The sequence below is a fragment of the Carica papaya genome, chromosome 8 (assembly GCF_054855325.1).
Source record: "Carica papaya isolate Zhongbai chromosome 8, ASM5485532v1, whole genome shotgun sequence".
NCBI classification, from domain to species: Eukaryota; Viridiplantae; Streptophyta; class Magnoliopsida; order Brassicales; family Caricaceae; genus Carica; species Carica papaya.
The window spans coordinates 6832770-6854988 of NC_142316.1; the positions used below are offsets into that span (position 1 = coordinate 6832770).

The following is a 22219-nucleotide window of genomic DNA, read 5'->3' on the forward strand; positions in this document are numbered from 1 at the left end:
GTCTTCAATCAACATTTTTTACTCCAAATCAAAATTTTAACTTTTTAAATTAAAAATTAGAATCCAATCCAACAATTCCCAAAAAAAATATATATATATTTACAATTTTATATTTACAATAGAAGAACTGAATTTATTATATTTTTAAATGAATTTTACGAGAAGAAGAAAAAATTATATTTAGAATTAAAATTAAAATTAAAATCCAACAAATTCCCAAAAAAAGGATGAAATTCCTTTCGTACGTAATTTATTTCATAACATGTAAATGAGAACAAACAAACAAAAAGAACTGTTTTTTACATTTAGATTATGTTGTTACATAATACTGACTTTTTTCCTAATCTCTAAATAAATTGGGCATAACTTACCTTAATCAAATCACAATCTAAATTACAAAACTTGGCGCACAAAAAACAGCTGACTACAAGTGCAAAAATAGAGCTCACTTGAGGATTCCTTCTGCATTACCAAGGGCTTGTTTTGCAACCTTGAATTTGTTTAGAATGGTTTTGTTGGTTTTCACCACAAATTCCTTCATGAAGAACTCAATATCGTTCCGAAGAGTTTCGTACTCTGGATTGACAGCCACACGGGTGAAGATATTCCAGATGAGGTTATTAGGATGCTCAAGTATGGTCTCAAATAGCATCCGGAAATGCATGATTCTCTTTGGTGTCAAGTGCTTGGCCTCGGCGAAGTCTACAGCTTTCAATACTGTAAGTGAGAGAGTGAAAGATGCAATCATCTCTGCAACAAGTTTTGCAAGATGCATTGATCTTTGTAGGGACAATGACTCAAGTTCTTTGAAATGGTCCCAGAAGCAATACTGTGCAATCAATAAGATTAATAAGAAACAAAAGTAAGACGGTTATAACTAAAATGCAGCAGTCTTAGCCTTCTAAATACTTATTGAGTAAAATGGAAAATTTTGGATTCTTCAACAGAACTTAGCCCAAAGGAAATGTACCTGCAAAGTAAATTTGTGGTTTTTGTCATGCTGGCACAGCTTGGAAGCAAGAACAACATAGTACTTGTTAAAGACTTTCTCCTGCAAACAGCACTCAACAACAACCCGCATGATTTCTCTATCCTGTAGATATAAGTAAAATGTTAAATCTGTAAATAAATAAATAAATAATTTTCTAAATGTCAACAAATTTTTGGAGCAAAACAAAAAGATAAAAGATTGATACCCACCTGCTTCCCAGACAAATCTAACCTCAGAAGCTTCTCAAATGCATCAACATAGTCCTCACTACTCATTATTATACAAAAGATTGCTCTTCTAGCATCTGTATTCATTCTCTGAGCAGCAGCAAGCTGCAGCAATTTTTGAGCTTCAAGAGTCTCTTTGTCAATCGTGCTAGCAACCTCTTCCGCATTCTGTAATGAGACAGGCATATCTGCAGACAACCACCATTGACCTTTTTTCCCAGGATCAAGTAACTTGCTCCATTTGAGTCCTCTTATTAACACATCTTCAACTCTTAGCTGTTAAAATCAAGACATATGCCGATAAAGAACAAATACACGTAAAACACATGGAAATAGGAAACTAAAAATTTCACTTTTCTCCCCAACATAAAAAAGTTACAAGAATGAAACAAAAAATCTGAAGCTATTTCACAGAACTGAACCTGACAGAAGGCTTCTGCCATTATCATTATTCAAAAACTAACAAGTATCTTCCTTTCCTTTACTTCCCTTGCACATTCAACTACTAAAACAACACTAACTGATCAACATCATACTGAGGTTGACTAGAAGACTTTCATATTCAAATAGCACGCAGGGATCACCATTCAATAAGAAGAAAGACTGGACACAAACTCTCCCATGATAGATTAAGGAAGATGATTGCCTAAAGCAGGTCAGAGAAACATATAAAACTCCAATCACCCCTGATTCTCTGAAGGGTCAGTATTCTACATGGGAGTTAAGGGATCAACAGTCATGGGAGAGAGGGAAGGGGCTCAACAAGCAGTACCTTCTGTAGCCATTTCTTTAACCGTGTACGGGGTGCTGAATCCTCCTTGGACCTCTTCTTATTATTCTTGATGTCACAGATGGTTTCAAGCATGAACTCCATCTACACCAAATAACAGAACAAAGCTTGTGAATTTACAGCAAACATAAGAACATTTTATAAAAGAGAAGTTATACAAATATTACTCTTTTTCCATTTATCTTTGTTTGGCCATCTCCAGAAGAAGTCTTCAATTCATTGACACTATTTTGAACAGTGACAATGAAACTTTTCATAGCACCAGGGTCATCACTCCTAAGTTTCATTCCACAGCCTACACAAATGAGAAAGAATAATGCATTATAGATAACATCCTGATGCTCTTCCATGCATACTTTTTTTCCACAAAAAAAAAAAGTAACATAGCTGGATCATGCTCCCATTATGGTTCTATGCAAAAACCAATTCTTTACTACTGAAATGAAATATGGATCAAGAGCCTTCAGGCTCATTGGTACTTCTCTCCGATGCTGAGGTCTATAGCTGGGGTTTGACCTCCTTTTATGCAAGGGAGCCCCTCAACCAAAAAAAAAGGTAATAGAGAAAATAATGACACTCGGATGGTAAAAATGTAGGAAATTCAAAAGTACAAACAATATGTTCCCACAAGTGTATTTGGATAAATGCCAAAGCTTTCCGACAGTCGTAGGAGCTGGAACCACACACAAAGACAAAAATAAACGGATTAAGAAGAAACAATAGAACCAAAACTTACACTGTAAAACTGTCAAGATAGTAGAGACATCAATCTCTGTCAACCGCTTGCTCAATGTGATCAGTAAGTCGTATATTAAATCACTGAAAAGCAATTTGGATAGCTATTAGGTAAGTTTATTTTAATAAGACTGAAAATCCTCCAACAGAACATAACAAGACATGCTGTCAAGACATTTTGGGCAAGACATGAAACAACATTAAGCAATGTCTAAAAAACCGAAAAGGCCTATGTTAGACATTTAGCAGCTGAAGTGTTCGCAACACATGGATTTTGTCAAATGAGAATCTCAAAGGCTTTCAAGAACTAAAGATTGCAGCCATTGCAGAAGAGTCACAAAACTAGAAGGTTTTTGGCTAGAAAGGAATAGTTTCCAAAAAGGTTGTTTCCGATCTGCATGGTTGCTATCGACAGATTAGTCTTTTGGCATCTGTTTTAGTTAAGGATCATGAGTTTCTTCAGCCATTTTACAAGGAGACTTGGGCGCTATCCTGTATTGATTTCCCTCTTCCTTTCTTTTTTTCCTATGTTTTTATCGTCTTCAGGTTGCAGCGAGAGGACCCTTTTTTTCCTTTTTGTGTTAGTTTCTCTTCCTAATAATATTTCTTCTTTCATCCCAAAAAAGAGCATCTCACCCCATCCTAATATGGAGTATTGTTGTGATTCTAGCATGAAAGTTTAAGACTATTCTCTAGTTCCAGTTCAGTGCTTCATCGGAATGATGTTAGATTCCCTAGCTAGGAATCAGGTTCACATGTCTACTAAGGAGAAGTTCCTTCAGGAAGTGAGAAGCGCTCTTGTTGGATTTGCAGCCTTGGCAGCCTATGATTGATTTCTTTAGAGAGAATCCTAAGATTTCTTAAAGAATTCCAAATTTAGGAATAATTTTCAGATGCTTCATTCATTACAATAGACAGGTGTTTCTTATGTAAGATATCTCTTGAATCATGTAATCATCTACTCTTAAAATGTCAAACATCTCACAAACTCTGGAGCATGATACTCGAGCTTCTGGGGATCTCTTGGGTAATGACAGATTCTGTTTATTCCGAACTTCTGGCATAAGATGGTCTAAGTAGTAACAAACCGTTTACATTAATCCCTCTTACCATTTTCGGGGTTATTTGGAAAGAGAGAAACAACAGGGTTTTTGAAGGACTTGAACAAGATTTTAATAACATCAAAGATAAATAGTTTCATTATTTTACCTCTATTGTTTTAGGGCATAATCTAGAATGTTTTGAAGATCTATATTTTATTGTAGATATACTAATTGACATGTAAATTTTTTGTAAATGGGTGGTGCTCCCTTAGCACCTCACATTAATACATCTTTTATTCAAAAAAAAAAATAGTAGAAATTGTAGTGTTTGCCTTAAATCTATTCTACCTTCATTCAATTCCTAGATCCTAGTCATTTGATATGTAAATGACAGTTATAATTTACACATTTAATGAACAATTAAATCAACTTTACTCAGATTCTCAATTCTACAACCATGACTTTGTATTTCCACTTGTTACATCTAACTTGAATTGGATATGGAACTAATTTGAAATTTAAATGTTTTTTTAGTGCAAATTTATATCTTACTTCTATTACATGAAATTGGAAACCAAACCAAACTCAACAAATAAGTATTTAAAAGGAGCATTGCTCCTACAACTTAGGAAATAATTAAATAAGTAAACTTTAGAAAATAATTAAGTACCCTAAACCAACTTTCCAATTTAAGTTAAAAGAAACCTTATGCTAGGAGGAATTCTGATATGAATTCCCTGGTACATTTGACTAGCCTAAATCCTCATTAGAAACTGCCAAGAGTCCTTTTCAGAAGCAGAAACTGCAGTTGGCAGTTCTCCTGGCACCCATGGTTCCCTTACTGATATGGATTTCCCATGAGTCCCCCCTCTGGTATACCCGAGGGCTAAATCAGTTAGTATGGTTAGAGTTAAGTAATATGCATACTGGATGACAATGGTTCAATTTCTAACTGAAAGAAAAAAAGAGAAATGTGCTGCTGACTGCAGTATAGAAATGGGTCTCCAACAAAAGCTATGTCCTAATACTGCACGCTTAAAGGTCAATCCCCTTTCATGGGGAAATTTGCTATCAAGCACTTGAAAAATACCAATTTTTGCCTTGTCAAAGAAATGTTCTTATCCTTAAATCCTTTGTAATTAAACTGCTGAGAAAATTTTTTTGGAATAAAGATAACAAACTTCTCAGTTTACTTATACAAGTGCCACAAAAAGTAATAAGTTTCCAGATTAGCACTCACTACCAAGTACCCACCAGGAGCAAACTCCAAATATGTATAAACAGGAGAGCAAAAGAGTAAGGTTTCGCAAGGAAAGATTGTCTTCTTTGTAGTGCTCGTCCTGGAAAAGAAAAAAAAAGACAAACAGACGTGAAAAGTGTTAAAACTTTAGCTGCAAAAGAAGTCAACAAATTTGTAATGTTGAAATGAAACAGAATACCTAAACTTATAACCAAGTATCTTATAGATTGTATAAAGTACCATAACATGACTCAATTTTATATCAAACTACAAAAATGTAACTATATTTTAAAAACATACAAAACCATTAGCTTCATTCATAATTTAAGTTCTTCTTACAAAAACATGACTCATCTAATAGTTTGTTAAAGCAATAGTTACTTAACTGTAACAATTAGTGCCATGTCATTAACCAAATATTAATACTGACTAAAATATCCTTCCCATACCATATATTTTTTCTATCTAACCTCTCTCCTATATTCATCTTCATCACGGCCCATGCACAACCTATCATCTCTGCCAAATCAAAACACTGCTCTTGATAGCCCTACTGCAACCAGATTTAGCACCACTACCACAGCCACCTCTGCGACACCCAACTCATAAATGCAAATTATCACGGTTCTTTCCCTTTACCACACATGATGATGCAAAGGCACAGTAGTAATTAACTATTTTAGGAATTATATTATTTAGAAATTATTTTATGCTTCCCAATTTATTTATGTTTTGTCTCTCTATTTTTGATAGTATTAGAATCCTACGAACCTGTACCCTAGATATAGTTACAGGTCCTTGTAAGAGAAATCAGATAAGGAAGAATCAGAATCCCGCTGGATTTTTCTTCCTTTATTGCTATTATAACTAATTGTTTGGGCTCCTTGAGAGAGAACCCAAATATCTCCTTAAGTTGAGTACTCAAGAAAGTTTTGATTAATTTCCAGCATATTTTTGTTTCCTTCAGACTGGCCTTTTAAGGCTTACAGTTACAGTGATAACGGCCTCCATACGGATATGATCAGGTCCTTAAGAGTAGCATAACTGACACAAATTCAAACAACCTAAAACTGTCAGGTCTAACAACTTATTTATTACAACAAAACCCTCAGGCCTACTACTAACTTATCACATATTATCATCACCAAACACACACTCATACAAACACACTCTTATGATTACCGTGACAAAAACCTTTTGTAGACCCCGAATTCTGGACCGGATCCTTAGGAATTCATAATATATTATTTTCAACTTAGTATTATTAGGCTAATCATATTTGGGAAATAATTATTTGGTAATTCCTGAATAATTATGTTATCTCCTTTAAGAGCATTGTTAAGTCAATACAAATATCTTTTAGTACTTTATTCTGTTATTCAATGAAATCTTAAAAATGATACTTAAGATTCCTATTGTGATATTTAGGTTTTTCCCCAAACTTTCCACCTGGGAAAATTAACCATGATTTGTCCCACATCAACATTCTTTTTAGTTCACCAGATAGCACAACATTCTTTTTAGTTCACCAGATAGCACACCTGTATCAACACAGCACCACTCGGTATACATAGTGGTATGTGCAGACAATATAGCAGCTAGGTTCTATTACATTTATTGAATCTTCTGATACAACTTCTGTAAGAACTTCATCAGCAGCAGATAATATAGCAGATAGGTTCTATTACATTTATTGAATCTTCTGATACAACTTCTGTAAGAACTTCATCAACAGTGGTAGCACCTTTATTTCCTTCATGCTAATTGAGAACCACAATGTTAACATTACTAACAGTAGAGACGTAAATATTAAGAGCTGCAGACATTGTTTGTAGGGTGCCCCCAGCGAGATTAGGTTGTGTTGTTTCAGGAAATGGACAGGCTGGGTACTTACTATGCCTGGGATGGAAATATATAGCATATGCCAGGCAACGTAGCAACTAAGTTCTATTGAACATTGCATCTTCTGATACAACTTCTCTAAGAACTTCATCAACAAAACTAACACCTTTGTTCCCTCCATGCTAACTGAGACCCATAATACTAGCATCACTAACAGTAGAGATGTAACTGTTAAGAGCTGCAGAGATTGCTCACAGGATGCCTCCAGCAAGATTAGGTTGTGTTGTTCCAAAATGGGCTCAGTATATACCATAACCTGTATCTCAAATTTCTATGGAGCCTGTGCATAAGGATTTCAAATTCCCGCTAGATTATCAGTTAAAGCTTGCTTCAAGTTCTGCAACTTGAACAGACTTAGAACTCCTCTTTTTATCCATGATGGAATGATTCTTCCATATTTTCTAAAATTAAAAATATTACTTAAAAAATATACCTAACAGGTAACCTATTATTCTACCTTACAATATAAATTATTAGGAAAATAAATGTAATAGAGTACTAGAGATAAAATAGAGGAAACTAGTTAAAAAAATTAGTTAAAAAATGTACCTAAGAGGTAACCTACTATTCTACCTTACAAGATAAATTATTAGGAAAATAAATGTAATAGAGTACTAGAGATAAAATAGAGGAAACTAGTTAAAAATATTAGTTAAAAAATATACCTAACAGGTAATCTACTATTCTACCTTACAAGATAAATTGTTAGGAAAATATATGTAATAGAGTACTAAAGATAAAATAGAGGAAACTAGAGATCATACAAATAAAGAAAGGAGAGAAGAAAACAGAATGGATAGAATAATAACTAGAAGAAAAAATACGAGATAATAGGAAATAAAACCCTAATGAACGAAATTCTTAATTCATTATTGCCTATCTTCTTTCTTTTTCTTTAAAGATACTAGTCTTTGCATAGACTCATTAGCACTAATAAGTGAAATATTAAAATGATAAAAGAGAAAATTAAAAGTTTTTATACTCTAAAACTACTTAATAGCTTATGTTTCTGATTGCTTAAAATCTATCTAAATAGGCTAAATAAATTAAACATAATAAATAATAATAATAATTATTACAAAAACTTCTTCAACAAAAAATTTACTCCAAATTAAGATCTTCTTTTTCTGTGTCAATTTTGCTATGAACCAAAGAAACAAAGTTTAAGATAGGCAAAGGAAAGGCAAAAAAGAAACAGGAAAACCAAGCTCTTGCAGTCAAAGTGAACTAAAGAGGCATTAATTGGTTATATTTAAATAAGCGATCAACAAATATACATATAACTGGAACTTAAAATAAAAGGTTACAAGTGTAGAGTTTTTTTTAACAATCAAGTAGGTCAAGTTATTTTTATGTTTCTAAAATGCACTGATATTTTTGTATTCTACACTAACTTCAATTACGTTTTCACAATATTCCCTTAAAATGTCCTGGTAATGGTTCCACACTGATGTATTGGTAAACAAACCTCAAAAGATTTAGCAAGTGAAGCCAGGAGCTTTGCACTAAAGTCCATCCCGACTAAGCAAGCCATGCCAGCAATAAAAGCTCCAAAAACAGCAGCATACCTTCACGAAGAAATACCCAATAAAAAACGATATAATAACTGTCATAAAGGGAAGAAAAGTTTTTAACCATAAGAGGATCCAGTTGTGCCATTTAAAAATCACCTATGTCTAACAAAATATATGAAACCTAGCTCAGCATTTTCCATATAAGTTGGATCTAATTAAATACCATTCTGATTATCCAAAAACTATTGCAATCACATGACATTAATATGTTCGAGCGAACACACAAAGATGTTCCATATAATGCACATATAAGCAGTTCAAATCTGACACGGTGTTTCAGTCAAACAGGGAAATAAGGTTCATATTGAAAGATTAAAAAAACTGAAAAATACTATCCGACCATATAAATTGCCCTTTGTTTTAGTATTTAAAAACGAGAAATGTGCAGTGATATATAACTTCATGAAAAATAAAATCTTGAAAGAACAACTTCCAAGAGTATGCTACATGCTTAGGAGTTCCTTTGGGGGCAACCCTATGAAGCAATCATTTGGGACAGGGTGGTTAGTAAAGTATCGAAAAGGCTAGAATGCCAAAAAGGGAGATTATTTTCACTGGAAAGCAGAGTCACCCTAGTACAGGCGTATTTGTCTAGTGTGCCACTATTACCTATCTCTGTTTAGAGCTCCTACATGAATGGTCGAGAAGTTAGAAAGTTGTATAAACAGATTTGTATGGGTAGGGGCAGGGGCAGGAGCAGGGAGGGATTTAGGGATCATCTAATCAAATAGGGGTTTTTGGCACTGTCCTTGACCAGTGTGGCCCGAGATTTTCCAGCAAGAGTGGAGTCTTGAAGTTATACCCGAGGCAAAAGCCAGATCCTTCTTTAGACCCAAGCCATTGCAATCTCTGCAAAGGATTTCCATCCTCCATTGATGGCCACTCAAACTGAAAACAGAAGCTTTGTGTTGCAAGTAGGGCAAGACTCATGATGTTCGAAGACTTACACTCAACAACAAGGATCTCTGAAGAGACGAGACAGGAATGAGGACAAAGGGAAGGCAGAACAGAAGGGTCTGGTGTGCAGAAGGAAGAAATATAGAATCTTAGAAAGCGAGAGAGTGAATGCTCTTCCATCATTGAAAATGTAGAAGACAAAATCAAATATCAAATTAATAAATCCATTAAAGTACTGTTTTGCATGCAAACTCAAAACAACAGCCAAATGTCAAGTAAGGTTGGATTGGCAAAAACAAATTATTAAGGAGGCATCACAACATATGAAAAGAATTAGAATATCACTTAAAACAAAATTTGATGAGTGAAGCCAGCTTAAGAACGCATAAACAGAAAAGAATCGAAGATTTAAAAAAAATATATTTTTCTTTTTCAAAAAAAATACAAACAAAAGAGATGTGAAGAAAAGGGAGAACAACCTTTTTTGTCAAAATGATTCACAAACTCACCATTATATTCTGTCAGTTTGAACATCAGTTTAGTAAAGAAAAGTTAGACAACATAAATGTAAAAAGAAGTTAGCTCTTAACTGTTCATTGCCACGTGGACCACCAGAACAAGATGCCAAAATCTCCTCACCAAAAATCTGAGAAGCAACACTGCGAGTAACAGACTGTAAAAAGATAAAATACAGAGTCAGGAAACTATGAATTATATTCCTCTCCCAACACCAAAGGAAATAAACCATATAGTTAAATTTATATTGGTTTCAGGGTGCTGAAGAACTTCCATCCAAGGGATGAAAGGTCTTCTCAGACTAGTCTTATTGGCAAAAGTAAAGGAGAAAATTCCATTGACAATCCTAGAAACTTATATCTTGTATAAAAGGTAGCAAGTACTTAAAATCTATTAATGATATTGTCATCCTTCAAAAAGAAAAAATGATGTGGAAAGCCAAAGAAGCATTTAAAGTTATTTAAAAAAAAAAGAAGCATTTAAAGTTACCAGAAATGGTATTTAAGAATACAAACAACTGAGGACATCTACCTACTGATTGATCCCACACATACACAAACATACACATATTTAAAGTTACCACAGATGGTATTTCAGCATACACGAAAGATTGAGGACATCTCCCCCGCGATTGATTCCACATTAGATTCAGACAGCCTATTCAATAGACCTGTAAAATAAACAATGCAATGGTCTCACATTTCAAGCTGAAGGCTTATGGCAATATTTAAGCATGTTTAACTCATACCTCGAACCCGTCTTCGTATTTGTGTAAGATCTTCCGATTCATTTTGTGCACGAGACCTCAAGTGCGGAGCAAGATATTTTATGCTATCCTCTAGCAGAGGGGCCTTAGCTGGAATGTGAACTTCATCCCCTTCCACCTTTGCACCACAGACTCCGATATGTAAAGATAAGTTAGCAGTCGTGTCAATTGGCATTTTGCTTACGTGTCCTTTCAGAGATAACTTTCTCTTCTTGCACCTACTTTTAGAAGGTTCCCCCACAGGAATTTCTTTTGAGGAGACTCTAAGCCCACCTGATCCCTTTGGCTCAGAAATATCAACTATTAAGTCATTTACGAGCTCACCTTCCAGATCTTGCTCCAATGACTTGTTCTTCTTATGTTTCTTTCTAGAAGCGTTGAGCTCCTCAGTAGAAGAATCAAGGGCAGATGCAATGCCTTCAAACAACACATTGATCTCATCCTCCTCTCCCCTTAGTTTACCACCTTTCACCTTGAGTTTCTTCGCAAGCTTCTTCTCCAGTTTCAAATCCTCCTCAGCAGATAAACCAGCATTTGGCTTATCCATTTCAAGAAACTCTTCAAACTTTGTTCTCATTCCCTTCAAAACTTTCTTTTTCTTTGTTGTCTTCATTGCAAATGAATCATGCTTCGTAACAGATTCCCGTTTATCCTTAACGTTCTTTATTGACGCATTTTGCTCTGATATCAGTTGGTTTCCCATAGGTTTATCACCTAGTTCAATAACTTCTCCTTTACAGAAGTCAAAGTTTTTCATGTCTTTCAATTTCAAATCGCAGGATGTTCTCTTTGCTTTTTGATATTTCTGTGATACATCATACTAATATTATCTAAAGAAAAACATTAAAAAAGAAACTAAGGAAGGGAGAGAGCGAGAGAGAGAAAGAGAGAGAACTGTACCGAAAGAAAAAATTTCTCTTACCTGATGCTCGAGCCAAGAATCGTATTTCTTTTTATTCCTCTCTACTCGAGCTTCTTTTCGCTTCTCATGACGTGATTTACCTGCAAATAGAATCCCAATGGAAAACAACTTTTTCTCTTAGTAAGAGACTAAAAAGAACAAAGAAAATTTCTTCAAAGTCTTGTTGCAAGTGACGAAATAACTTACCCATTCTCTTGCCAATTAATCCAAGTCAATAAGACAAACTGTAAACAAGAGATAAATATAAATTTATTAATAATACAAAACATGAACTCAAATAATAAGCTGGTTAACAATGATATATATATATATATATATAAACAATCTGAATTGAGGATATGTTTCAAACTTGAAAGGGGAAGCTAACCCAACTCAGATCCATCATCCAAACTAGAGCCAGCATCTAGCTAGCAGTATTAATAAAATGATGTTTCCAATAAAACATTTAAGTGACTAGTGCAGTCAAGAAACTAATATAAAAAGCGACTTCCTGCTAGACCCATTTACCACTGTAAAATGAGTGTGCGGAGCAAATGAAACAGAAAGAGAAAGATAGAAGAAAACTAAACAGTAATTTCATACTCTAACAATGCAATCAATCATAAGTATCAAAAGTGAGAACCACTTTCTTTCGTGTCAAATCCAACTACACTTAGAAGCAAATAGGTGAAAAAAGAAAGTACATTTACTTACCTCCCCTCCAGCTTACTCGGCTCCGACTTGCTCTATAATCCTCTTTCCTCAACACCGAAAACCTTCAGCCAAATCCTCTTCCTTCACTCAAGTCCCTCTTCGGAAACCTAACCTCTTAATCTTCCTCAAAAACCCAGAAAACTATCCTTTCTTCTTCCTCACCCAAAAAAAAAAAAAACCGCTCTGTTCTTCTATTCCTATCCCGTTCACTCTCTCCTCTGTTCTGCTTCTTGCTCACCAAACCGAAAAACCGTCTCCCCAAATCACCTTTGATTTCACTATTTCTCAACTTCTCCGACTCCACTCTCTAGCCCTCGATTTTCCGTCTGACGCCCCTCTTGTCCCTCTAAAATTGCCCTCCTTAAATCGACCTCGAAACCTCGGATTTCTACTCTCGCCGTAGGCTTCTGCTGTCAGCGCCCAGAGATTGTCGCGCGTCGCTTGTTTCTTCGTTGCTCGCGTATTCTGTCTCCTCTTGTTGTCTCCGAGAGCCCCTTCAATCACGAGTACCTGTCTCCCTCCTCAATCGTCCTTGCACCGTGTCTCCTTTGCTCCAGTGTATTCCTACCTCTCCCTCCTCTTGAGTCCTCCAGCCACCAGGAAGGAGGCATTTAGATATGAGGAAAAAGAATCCAAAACGACGGCGTTTCACAATAAAAAAGATGAATAAATGGGCCGAGTGGGCTTCATTTAGTTTTAGGCTTACATTAAGTAACTGCTTCTCTTCCCTTTCTAACACCTTGCCCATTCTTCTTTTGAATCTACTATTAACCTTCAAAATCAAGGAATTGGAATTGAACCTTCTTTTTTTTTTTACTTCTTATTTTATTATTAATATTGACAAGACAAATAATAAATTTTTTTTTTTTTTTTGAGTAAAGTTTGACGAAAATAATTTTTACTTCACCTATGCAACTTTTTTAGGGCAAATATTATCACAATTTCTACTCTTAAAATATTCAAATTAAAAAAGAGTAATTGAATTTTCTAAGAGGAATAATTCAATTATCAATGAGTTTTTTTGTAAATAGAGCTTTACCTATACAGTATACTTGTCACATACAAAGTTGTACCTAAAAAACTTGTGGACTAGGGGGTATCTCTTAGTCCTTTGTACTAAGATGAAAAAAAATAGTCTTTTCTGATTTACAAATACTAGAATAGTAAAATAATATTTGAATGAGGGTGAGGTCTCTACTTTTAAGCCTATGAAGAGGGAGATCCACTCAAATCCATAAATTATTCCTTATATTAAGGGAAATAATAGCTCAAACTCGCAAACATTTTCTCTATACTTAGTGAATAGTAATATCTCTAACTCGTCGATCATTCTTTATATTTGGGAGAATGTGATATTTTAAATCCATTAACCATTATTTACTTAAATAAGAGGTAATGATATGATATGACCATCGATGAGTAGTTTAAAACTTATATTTTTTCTTTAAACATTTTACAGAGATTATCGATAATTCTTAAGACGACACCACATTTAATGTAATTCGTAAACTCACCTTAGCATGTACAATAAATAAACAGAAATAAAAATAAAAATTTAAATTATTATAGCAAATAGTAACTCACCTATAAAATTGAGTCTCACACGCTATGTTACATAGAGTAAAAATACAAAATAAATAGTTGATCCTTTTTTTCTCTAAATATAATCATACCAAGACAAGTGCAGTGTGCTTAAAGACGACCTAACATCTAAAAAATCATTATACTTTTGTAGAATTTTCATTAAAAATTCAACAAAATCTCTATAATAAAAGTATAAAAAATATTATAATAATAGTTTTAGGTAGGCGATCAAACTAGTCAGATATTAATTTCATCAAATATTGTTCAGATTGACCTCCACATATTTAATTCTCATCCTCCTCAGTATCCATTGTCAAATTAATATATAATCCAAACATGTACTTGGGCATATAAATTTACATGATTACACAATCTTGATTGTATATGCTTATGCATCTAAATTAGGTCCACTAAGATAACGTTCTTGCACATTTTCATAGGCATATATAAATAGTTAACATACATGTAAGAGCATTCATATACCCTCTAATATAATAACTCATGCACTTATTTTTAAATTCATGTACATTTGCGATAAGCTTACACTGCTATAAATTTCATCAATATTCAGATGCACACATATATATGTCAATCATAAATCAAGTAACCACACATTTAGTTTGGTAGCACAAATTTAAATATCACTTAGCAATAATAGTACCAACTTTAGATAGTCATAAATATCGGAATTAAAAATAAATCCTAAAATATCTTAAGATTTAAATAGCTCATTGAGTTGCTCAAAAGCAATATACACGTCAATCAACATTGGCTATGTCACAATATGGGTGACTTAATGCGAAAGACTTTATAAAAAAAATAATAAAACAAAATGACCATTAATTTTATTGAAAGCATGATTGAATGTTATGACATATATTAGTAAAAATTATAAATTTCAAGTCTAAAATAGTATCTGAAGAAAACATGTGAGATATTTATCTTATATTGTAAACTAAATATGATTTATATGTGATTTATTAGTGATTGAAGTGCGTGAAAGTGAGATGGATGATAAAATCTACTTACAAACATATTTTTCAATTAAAATATGAGTTGAAGAATGCAATAATATTAATTTCCAAGACTCGGTTTCAATATAAGAAAATTATTTGCTTTAAGCGTGGACTGAGTGCACACGAATACTAAAGAGTAATGATTTGCACATTGGAATGAAATAAAAAGGAGAGATAAGAAAGACTACTATGTATTCCTATCACTCAAGATCATTCCCCAAAAGACAACATTTTGGAAGTTCTATGCAAGAAGAAATTAGGTGAATTAATTAGTCAATATCTTAATTTTATCCCCTGGATAGAATTTTTCATTATAAAAAATTGTGTTCTCATTATTATTGATATTGACAAGAATTATGGTGGATAGAGTTTCATAAGTTAAGTTTTGATGGAAAAGCTTAAATGTTAACTTTTGATGCCATCAACTATTTTCTCTAGATTTACTATTTTTTTATGTTGCAATAAAGTTTTTAATTTTTAAATAAATTATTAAATTAGTTCTAAAGGTTAACATTTGTTAAGTTTGGTTCTTAATACTTTTTCGTAATAATATAATTTATAATATTTTTTTATTTGTTTCAACCTCTCAATTTTTTTTTTTAGTTTTCTAACTAAAAAATTAAATAGTTCGAATTCTTTCACTTTAAAAATTAACTTAAGAAATAATTTTGACTAATTAATTAAATTATTATTTATGGTATTTTTTTAAATATTCAAATATAATATAACCATTTTAAGTCTTTTTATTAAAAAATAAGAGAAAATGAATATTTAAAACAAATAAGAGAAATAAAAAAGCAAATTATAACAAGAAAATATTAGAAACTAAATTATAATAAATATCAAAATTTATGATTACTTTAATAATTTATTCTCAATTTTTTTTAGATAACTTATTTTTTAGCACTAACAATTTTACTCTTAATTATTTAATAAAACAAAAAATTTAGTTTCTTATTTTTTTTCCCAATATTCTCATTTGTTATTTTAATCTCCTATAATTTAAATCTACCATCTTATATTTATTTTTTACCCACAATATTCTGATTTTCTCATCTTGTTTTTCAAATTTACACAGGAATGAGTAGAAGATTCAAAAATTCATCACAAAAGTATGTGTCTTCAACTTTAATGTGTATTAAAAATTGAAGCTTTTAACTTCTCAATTTTCATGTACCTTGAAATTTCTAATGTACTTGTAAGTAATTAATAATAAGAGTAATTAAATAAATTTTTAAGTTTTACACTTACTGTGATTTAATTTTTAATATTTTTTTATTACAATTTGTTCTGTCTGTTTAAAAATTCAATTATTTTTCATTTTCTAACGAAAAAACTAAAATAGTTATGTAAAATAATTTGAAATTGTTACTTTAATTTAATTAATTAGTTAAAAACAAGTTTAAGTTATTTTTTAAAATATACATGCCTAATTATTATTATAATTTTTTGGTTAAATATGAAAAAAGACTGAATATTTAAAATAAATGAAAAAAGTAAAAAACAATTGTAACAATTAAGGATCAAATTATAACAAGAACCAAACTTCATGAATTAATTTAATAATTTGCTGTAATAATAATTAGTAAAAAAATTATTATCATTACGATTATTATTATTATTATTATTATTATTATTATGGTCATAGTTTTACTTTTTTTTTTTTTCACTTTTCATGAGTAATATATTTAGAAAATAATTTTTAAACAAACATGTACAGGAGAAATAAAATCGTAGAAGTACAAATTAAAAAAAAAAAAAACGTGGAGAGGTAAATGAAAAATTCCAGCTTTCTCTTCTCTAATTTCTGTCCAGTTAACTTCCAAACAATGTGAAACTTCAATTTCCCTCATTTCTCTCTATTTAGACACAGCGAGAAAAAGAAATTATCTGATGAGAGCCAAATTCAAAAAATAAAAATAAATAAGGCCAAACACGAGAAATCATTCTCATTATGCATTGGCATCCAAACTCACAGGAGAAATTTCTGACCAAGTTGCCTTGCCAAACAAGCAACAAGAAAGAGATGCCTTCGTTGCTTCTAAAACTCAAAAGTGAATACCTTGATTAAGAAAAATACTTAGCTGATGCTTAAGGTGTTCAAAGATCAGGCACGACAGGCATCAAATGGGTAGAGAATAGATTATATTCTGACCACATAAATGAAGCAAGTTATTGCACCCCACTCCATCTAGCCCAATCCACGAACTGCATCCCACCATATACATTGTTTGTGAATCGGACTCCAACTGTGAAAGCCATTGCAACAGGCTGGAACTGCTTAGCCAATGGCGATGCTTCTACCAGGCGCTCCAGTCCATTAATGATCTGGTAACGGGTATTTGAAGAAACTGCTAGGAAAACACCTGCAAGTTGGTGGTACTAAATAAATCACAAGCCTAAACTGTCAACTCATCTACCAAGAGTAACTACTTTGGGAAACATGAAAAAGAACTGCTTCACATTTTCCCCCAGAAAGAAAAAACCTTTTTTAAAGAAAGAAAAGGGTTACAAAGCAAATGAAAACGAATACCAAAGATTATTTAAAAAGAAAGGTAAAAACAGCCATTTATTTTTTGATATTTTTTATTATAAAATACAGAGGTCCTTAGTTTGAGATTTGGGTATACTTTTAAAGCAAGATCCTTTATTTTTAAAAATAATAACTCAGGCTGGCAGGCAACTTCCAACAACATGTAAGGCACCAGCAACTCAAACCCCATGTAAAGATATCCATATGTTAGCTAGAGCCCTGCCAGAGAAAGATCAAAATTTACTGGGTGGTAAACCAAATACTGTTACACCTACAATTGCCCGTCGCTTGCTTGCTGGAACTTGATTGAACGAACTGGATTACAGACAGGGCTCAATCTCTGGAATGAAAGTCTCACGGGATGTAACAGAAGTCTCACGGGATAGAGGGCAACTCATACTGTAATTGGATAAACTTACCACTTCAACTATATGTATAGTCCTTGGTACTATAAAGAAAAGCATTCTTCGAAACTCGTATGAAAATGACTACAAAAAAACTCAGATGGATATTAAATGGAAGCACGACTAACACTGGCTTCAAGAAAGACGAAGACTGGCTTTCCTGGCTTGAGTAAGAGAACTGCTTTCTGGCAGGGAGCTCTCTAAAAGAGAAGCTCGCCTGGAAATCTCGTATGAGCCACCAGTAATTGGAAATGGTTTGCAGGTAGCAGGACTTATTTTGAGGATTGTATGGAAGCACTTTTAGATATCGACTGGCTGCCTTTCAAATTCCTGCTTTAAATTGAAATAAAAGACTCCTCCAATCCGGGGCGCAGCGGGAGACAACTAAAAAGACTTCTACTTGGTGAAGGACTTAGACTTATCATGGGGCTATCTACTCCAACTGGATGACCAATGGCTGGAAATGGGTAGGAGGGAACTTCAACTAAAACCCCAGTCAGGCAACTTTTAATGTATGAAATAAGCTTAAAAAAAAAAGAGTCCTATTGAACCACCCACCCTTAGCTTGTTTGGTTTTGACCCTTACCTTACCTTACGCTCGGTACACTTGTTAGGAAGTGACGGGCTATAAAAAGCACTGCTTTCCAACTCACTAGCTTTAAAGTCAGGCTCTCCTAATAGCTCGTATTCACCTCTTCCCTCGGCTGGAACTCCACTCAAACTAGATTGCTGACAGAAGGAAGGTAACCAGAAAGGCTAAAAACTGGAATGGTAAGAGAGTCAACTCCAATTATAACTCAAACTGGATTGAATGCAGGGGTTTTCCTATTGTAGACTTGGACTAGATGACTCTAACAGTATGGGCTTAAAAAAAGACTTAAAAATTGATGGAGGGGATTATATTTGCACTGCTTATGAATAGGCAACTACTGGAACAGGATGTAAAAGATTGCCCAGCCCTCTTTCCTAAGAAAGAAGTACTGATTGAGGCAGGCTAATTGATTGGCTGCAAGAAAACGACAGTTCACTCGAGCAAAGTGATAGGAAACGAACAATGGATGGCTTGCCCTTCTTTGCTTAATACTAGCTCTCAGGCTTGACGCTTTCCCCCCTCTCCCTCTTCCCCACACCTATTTGTTCCCCTTAAAAAAACCACAATATACTGGCAGAGCTTCAGCAAAAGGAGGTAGGTAGCTTTCGCTAATGAGAGATGGGTTTGGGGGGATTAGGTCTCCTAATTCAAGGCTCTCCCAGAGCAGCGGAACTAACGACTCTATTAGAAAGTACAACTTTTATACGAATTTTCAAGTGGATGAGATTTTGCAAGGAATAATCGACTTACATCACCATATCTTTTTCTTCCTTATTCTGATTTTGGTTTTGTGTACAGGATCTTGGTTCGTGCTTTATGGCATTTCCATTATCAAAAAATCCAATCCCGCAAAGGATTGTTCATGGAACTACTATCGAGATTTTTTGGATCATATTTCCTAGTTCTTTGGTTATTCCTTAAATGGGAGATAACAACCGGTTATGCGGCCAGTCCTTATGAGGAGACCCTATTGACCCATTACTTGTCCTATAAGGAGGACCCTGCTCAAACAAAAGGGGAATCCGAAAGGTATTTTAAAGGAATTTTGGATTTCTTATAGTAGAGGGAGTGGGAAGGGAGAAGACTCATTTTTCATTCTATATTGTGAAGCCTAGAGAGGCAGAAGCGGCAAATTGCTTCTACCGAGTTCCCCAACAGCAGCAGAGCTTAGTAGCTTAACTATTTTTACTGGCGTGGCGCTGCTGGATGCTTCTGATTAATAGGAAGAGGACGAAAAAAAAACTTACAATGAGCATCTATTTGAGTCGATCATTTCCAAGATCTAATTCCAGTTTTTTCTTATGTAGTGGAAACGCCTTACAATCTAAAGTTTTACGCTTAAGGGAAGAAATGTTCTTGGTGGATGCAGGACTTGGGACCCCCAGAATTTGTATGCAAGATGAGCCTACAGGAGTGCCAATCAACTGAGCCACCAGGCTTGAGAATAAGGTGGGATCCCTAGATGTAGTGGCTGGTGAATCGCTGATAAAAAAGAGGATTTTGGAGAGATTCTTCATCGATCTAGTGGCCAGTGAATCACTGATCAAAGAGCGAGCAGCCGCCAGGTTTAATGATTTGGTGGGATCCCTGGATGTAGTGACTGGTGAACCGCATCTTCTTCTTCCACGAAGATTCAGACAAAACCGAGCTTGGATGGAACTGAACAAGATTTGGCGAAGAAATACAAAGGTCAAAGGCTTTATTTTTGAGAAAATAAAAGGAGGTTATTCAGTAGTCATCGCAAGTTTCCTTACTTTTCTTCCCTTTCGTCGTAAAATAAAAAGTAGATCAAATGATCGATTCACCATTGAGAGCATTAACCCCAAAAGGAAAAAGATTGTGGTCTTCCAATTATGGAAGATCAAGCAACAAGAACTTAATGAGTGAAACCTGCTGACAAAAAAAAAAGAGCACATTTTTCAATTCCGAAGCCTAGCATCTCCTGATAACACTCTTATCACCTTAACCCATTTTTTTGTTGAGGGTCTTGCACTTATTCGGCCCTCTATTCACATAGCAAAGAAAGACAAAGGCTCTTGCTCGAATGCGTGACTGCGGCACGCCTATCGCCCCGGCATGGCACTAGAAAACGCATGTAGGGTTTAGCAAGAATACTGCGACTAGGGAGACGCAGAATGGAATTGAAGGCATAGTCTCAATAAAAAGAATTGAAGACCAACCAACGAGTGGTGGATTATGATGAAGTCTCGTAGAAGAAGAGCCTTACTCTATAAGGGCATTAGCGCACTACAACTAGCAGCCCCTTTCTTCTTATTAGTAAGATAGGGAAAAGCCCTTTCTATCTTATTAGTCATGCGCTAACGTCTGCTTTCTTTAGTTTGCTAAATCTATAATGTTGGCAGGCATCAAAGGCAATTCAGTAATGGTCAAGCCAGACTATGACTTCCCCATCGGAAGAGCAAGAACTACTTTAGCTCTCAAGCTGTTGACAATCTACCAATGGGACTATCAAAGAGACCCGCCTAGGACTCATTGAAAGAAGACTTTGCCGACCAATGCATGCCTTTGACCCTTTCCCCTCTCCAAAAAGGACAGTAGTTAGCAATCCAGCTTTGATAGCTAGGCTTGTGCTTTGACGACGGCTAGAGCGCTGGCTTGGCCTTCGCTCCTGACTTTAATAGTCATAGTGGTTTCGCCCCTTATACAAGGTAACTAAAGACAAAAAGTTTATTTTTAGACTAGTCATAATAAGGTTGGTCTCAACATTTATATTCAACTGGGTTGAAGACTAAAAACTATTTACCCCGAGGAGAGGTCTTTTTTTATTTATCTAAATCCCCTTCACCACCTACACTTCTTGAGAAGAAAGAAAGACCACTGCCTCACTCATAAAGCAAGAGCAATTCAAACATCAAATAGCAAATAGATAAGGAGCCAGAGCTAACGTTCCTTAGGAATAGCAATTATCAACTTCCTGAATAGAAAACACAGGGAGACCTATTCTCCACCCATCACCAAAGAGAGATTTCATCTTAAAATTAATAAATGATGAACCACAGTCTTGCAAGAAGACAAGAAAATTCCAATAAAAAGCATAGAAATCAGCCGCCAACCAAAAAAAGTAAGCTACGAGTTTGCACCCCAACCAACAGCTACCTTTTCTAACCTTGCCTTATCTGAACTAATGCACTTAGAAGGTCACATCTGTCTGGCTGCTAAAGGAAGAGCTGTAAGACAAGAACTGCTAGCTACCGGTTGTCTGTTTTGAATATGCCACTTCTTTGTCTTCCTTGTTGGTTTTCTATTTTTTGAGATTTAAGAGATTTTGTGCTTTTCTATGATTTTTATATATAATAGATAAAGAAAAATGACATCAGAATAGAACAAGCCGATACCTGCCCGGAGGTTGCCCAATGGTGAGTGTTGCATTTTTGAGTTATATAGTATTGAGAAATGGTTGAGCATCTTTAAAAAAAAGAGAGAATAATGTTGAGCATCTTTTCGCTATGCTATGCTAGCTTCTTTGATTCAGAGCTAGTTTCAAACTGGGCTCTTCCCGCGCTATTGCGTACGTACTTAGCTTAGCTAGTTTAGGGCCGCGCTATTCGCTATTATAGCGGCGAAAAAGACGGGTTTTTAAAGCTAGAGACGGTTCCATTCATGCTTTTTTATGATAGCTATTTCATCTTCTTAGTTAATCCATGGTCGCCCCCGTCACAAACAAAGTTGCTAATGGCTTTCGGTACGCCGTGCGCACGAAAGGATCTCAGCTGATGTAGGGTTCTCGTCCCACAGATCCCATTTCGGTGCCCCTCTAATTCCAGAAATGGAAA

At 34.4% G+C, this 22219-nt stretch overlaps 2 protein-coding genes across 4 annotated transcripts in view; both read right to left on the minus strand.

Annotated features, from left to right (window-relative positions):
• Positions 1–213: 213 nt before the first annotated feature.
• LOC110814216 (MIF4G domain-containing protein / MA3 domain-containing protein) lies at positions 214–12905 on the minus strand. 2 transcript variants are annotated; one of them, XM_088209134.1, is made up of 14 exons: positions 12297–12905; positions 11790–11827; positions 11604–11683; positions 10664–11486; positions 10518–10585; positions 9990–10072; positions 8397–8496; positions 5041–5126; positions 2745–2827; positions 2176–2303; positions 1991–2092; positions 1201–1494; positions 971–1051; positions 214–829 (listed from the first exon to the last, which is right to left on the minus strand). In XM_088209134.1, exons 2-14 carry the CDS (start codon positions 11791–11793, stop codon positions 446–448), a joined length of 2316 nt encoding a protein of 771 aa, XP_088065260.1. In that variant the 5' UTR covers positions 11794–11827; positions 12297–12905; the 3' UTR covers positions 214–445. The 2 variants fall into 2 exon arrangements, with proteins under 2 accessions (XP_088065260.1, XP_088065259.1); XM_088209133.1 differs by having other exon boundaries at positions 971–1093; positions 12297–12904.
• Positions 12906–16672: 3767 nt separating this feature from the next.
• LCD1 (reticulata-like protein, putative (DUF3411)) overlaps positions 16673–22219 on the minus strand; it is a 28379-nt gene continuing 22832 nt past the window's right edge. For both annotated transcript variants that reach the window (XM_088209612.1, XM_088209613.1), the window contains exon 8: positions 16673–17262. In XM_088209612.1, the coding sequence (XP_088065738.1) occupies positions 17069–17262 (194 nt within the window). In that variant the 3' untranslated portion in view covers positions 16673–17068. The remainder of the gene's footprint in view (positions 17263–22219) is intronic.

Coding starts and splice junctions, on each gene's coding strand:
- LOC110814216 (XM_088209133.1), bottom strand. Junction 10,073..10,517: donor AGATGTCCTCAATCTTTCGT/GTATGCTGAAAT, acceptor ATCTTTTTACAG/TCTGTTACTCGCAGTGTTGC. Junction 2,093..2,175: donor CAAAGATAAATGGAAAAAGA/GTAATATTTGTA, acceptor TATTTGGTGTAG/ATGGAGTTCATGCTTGAAAC.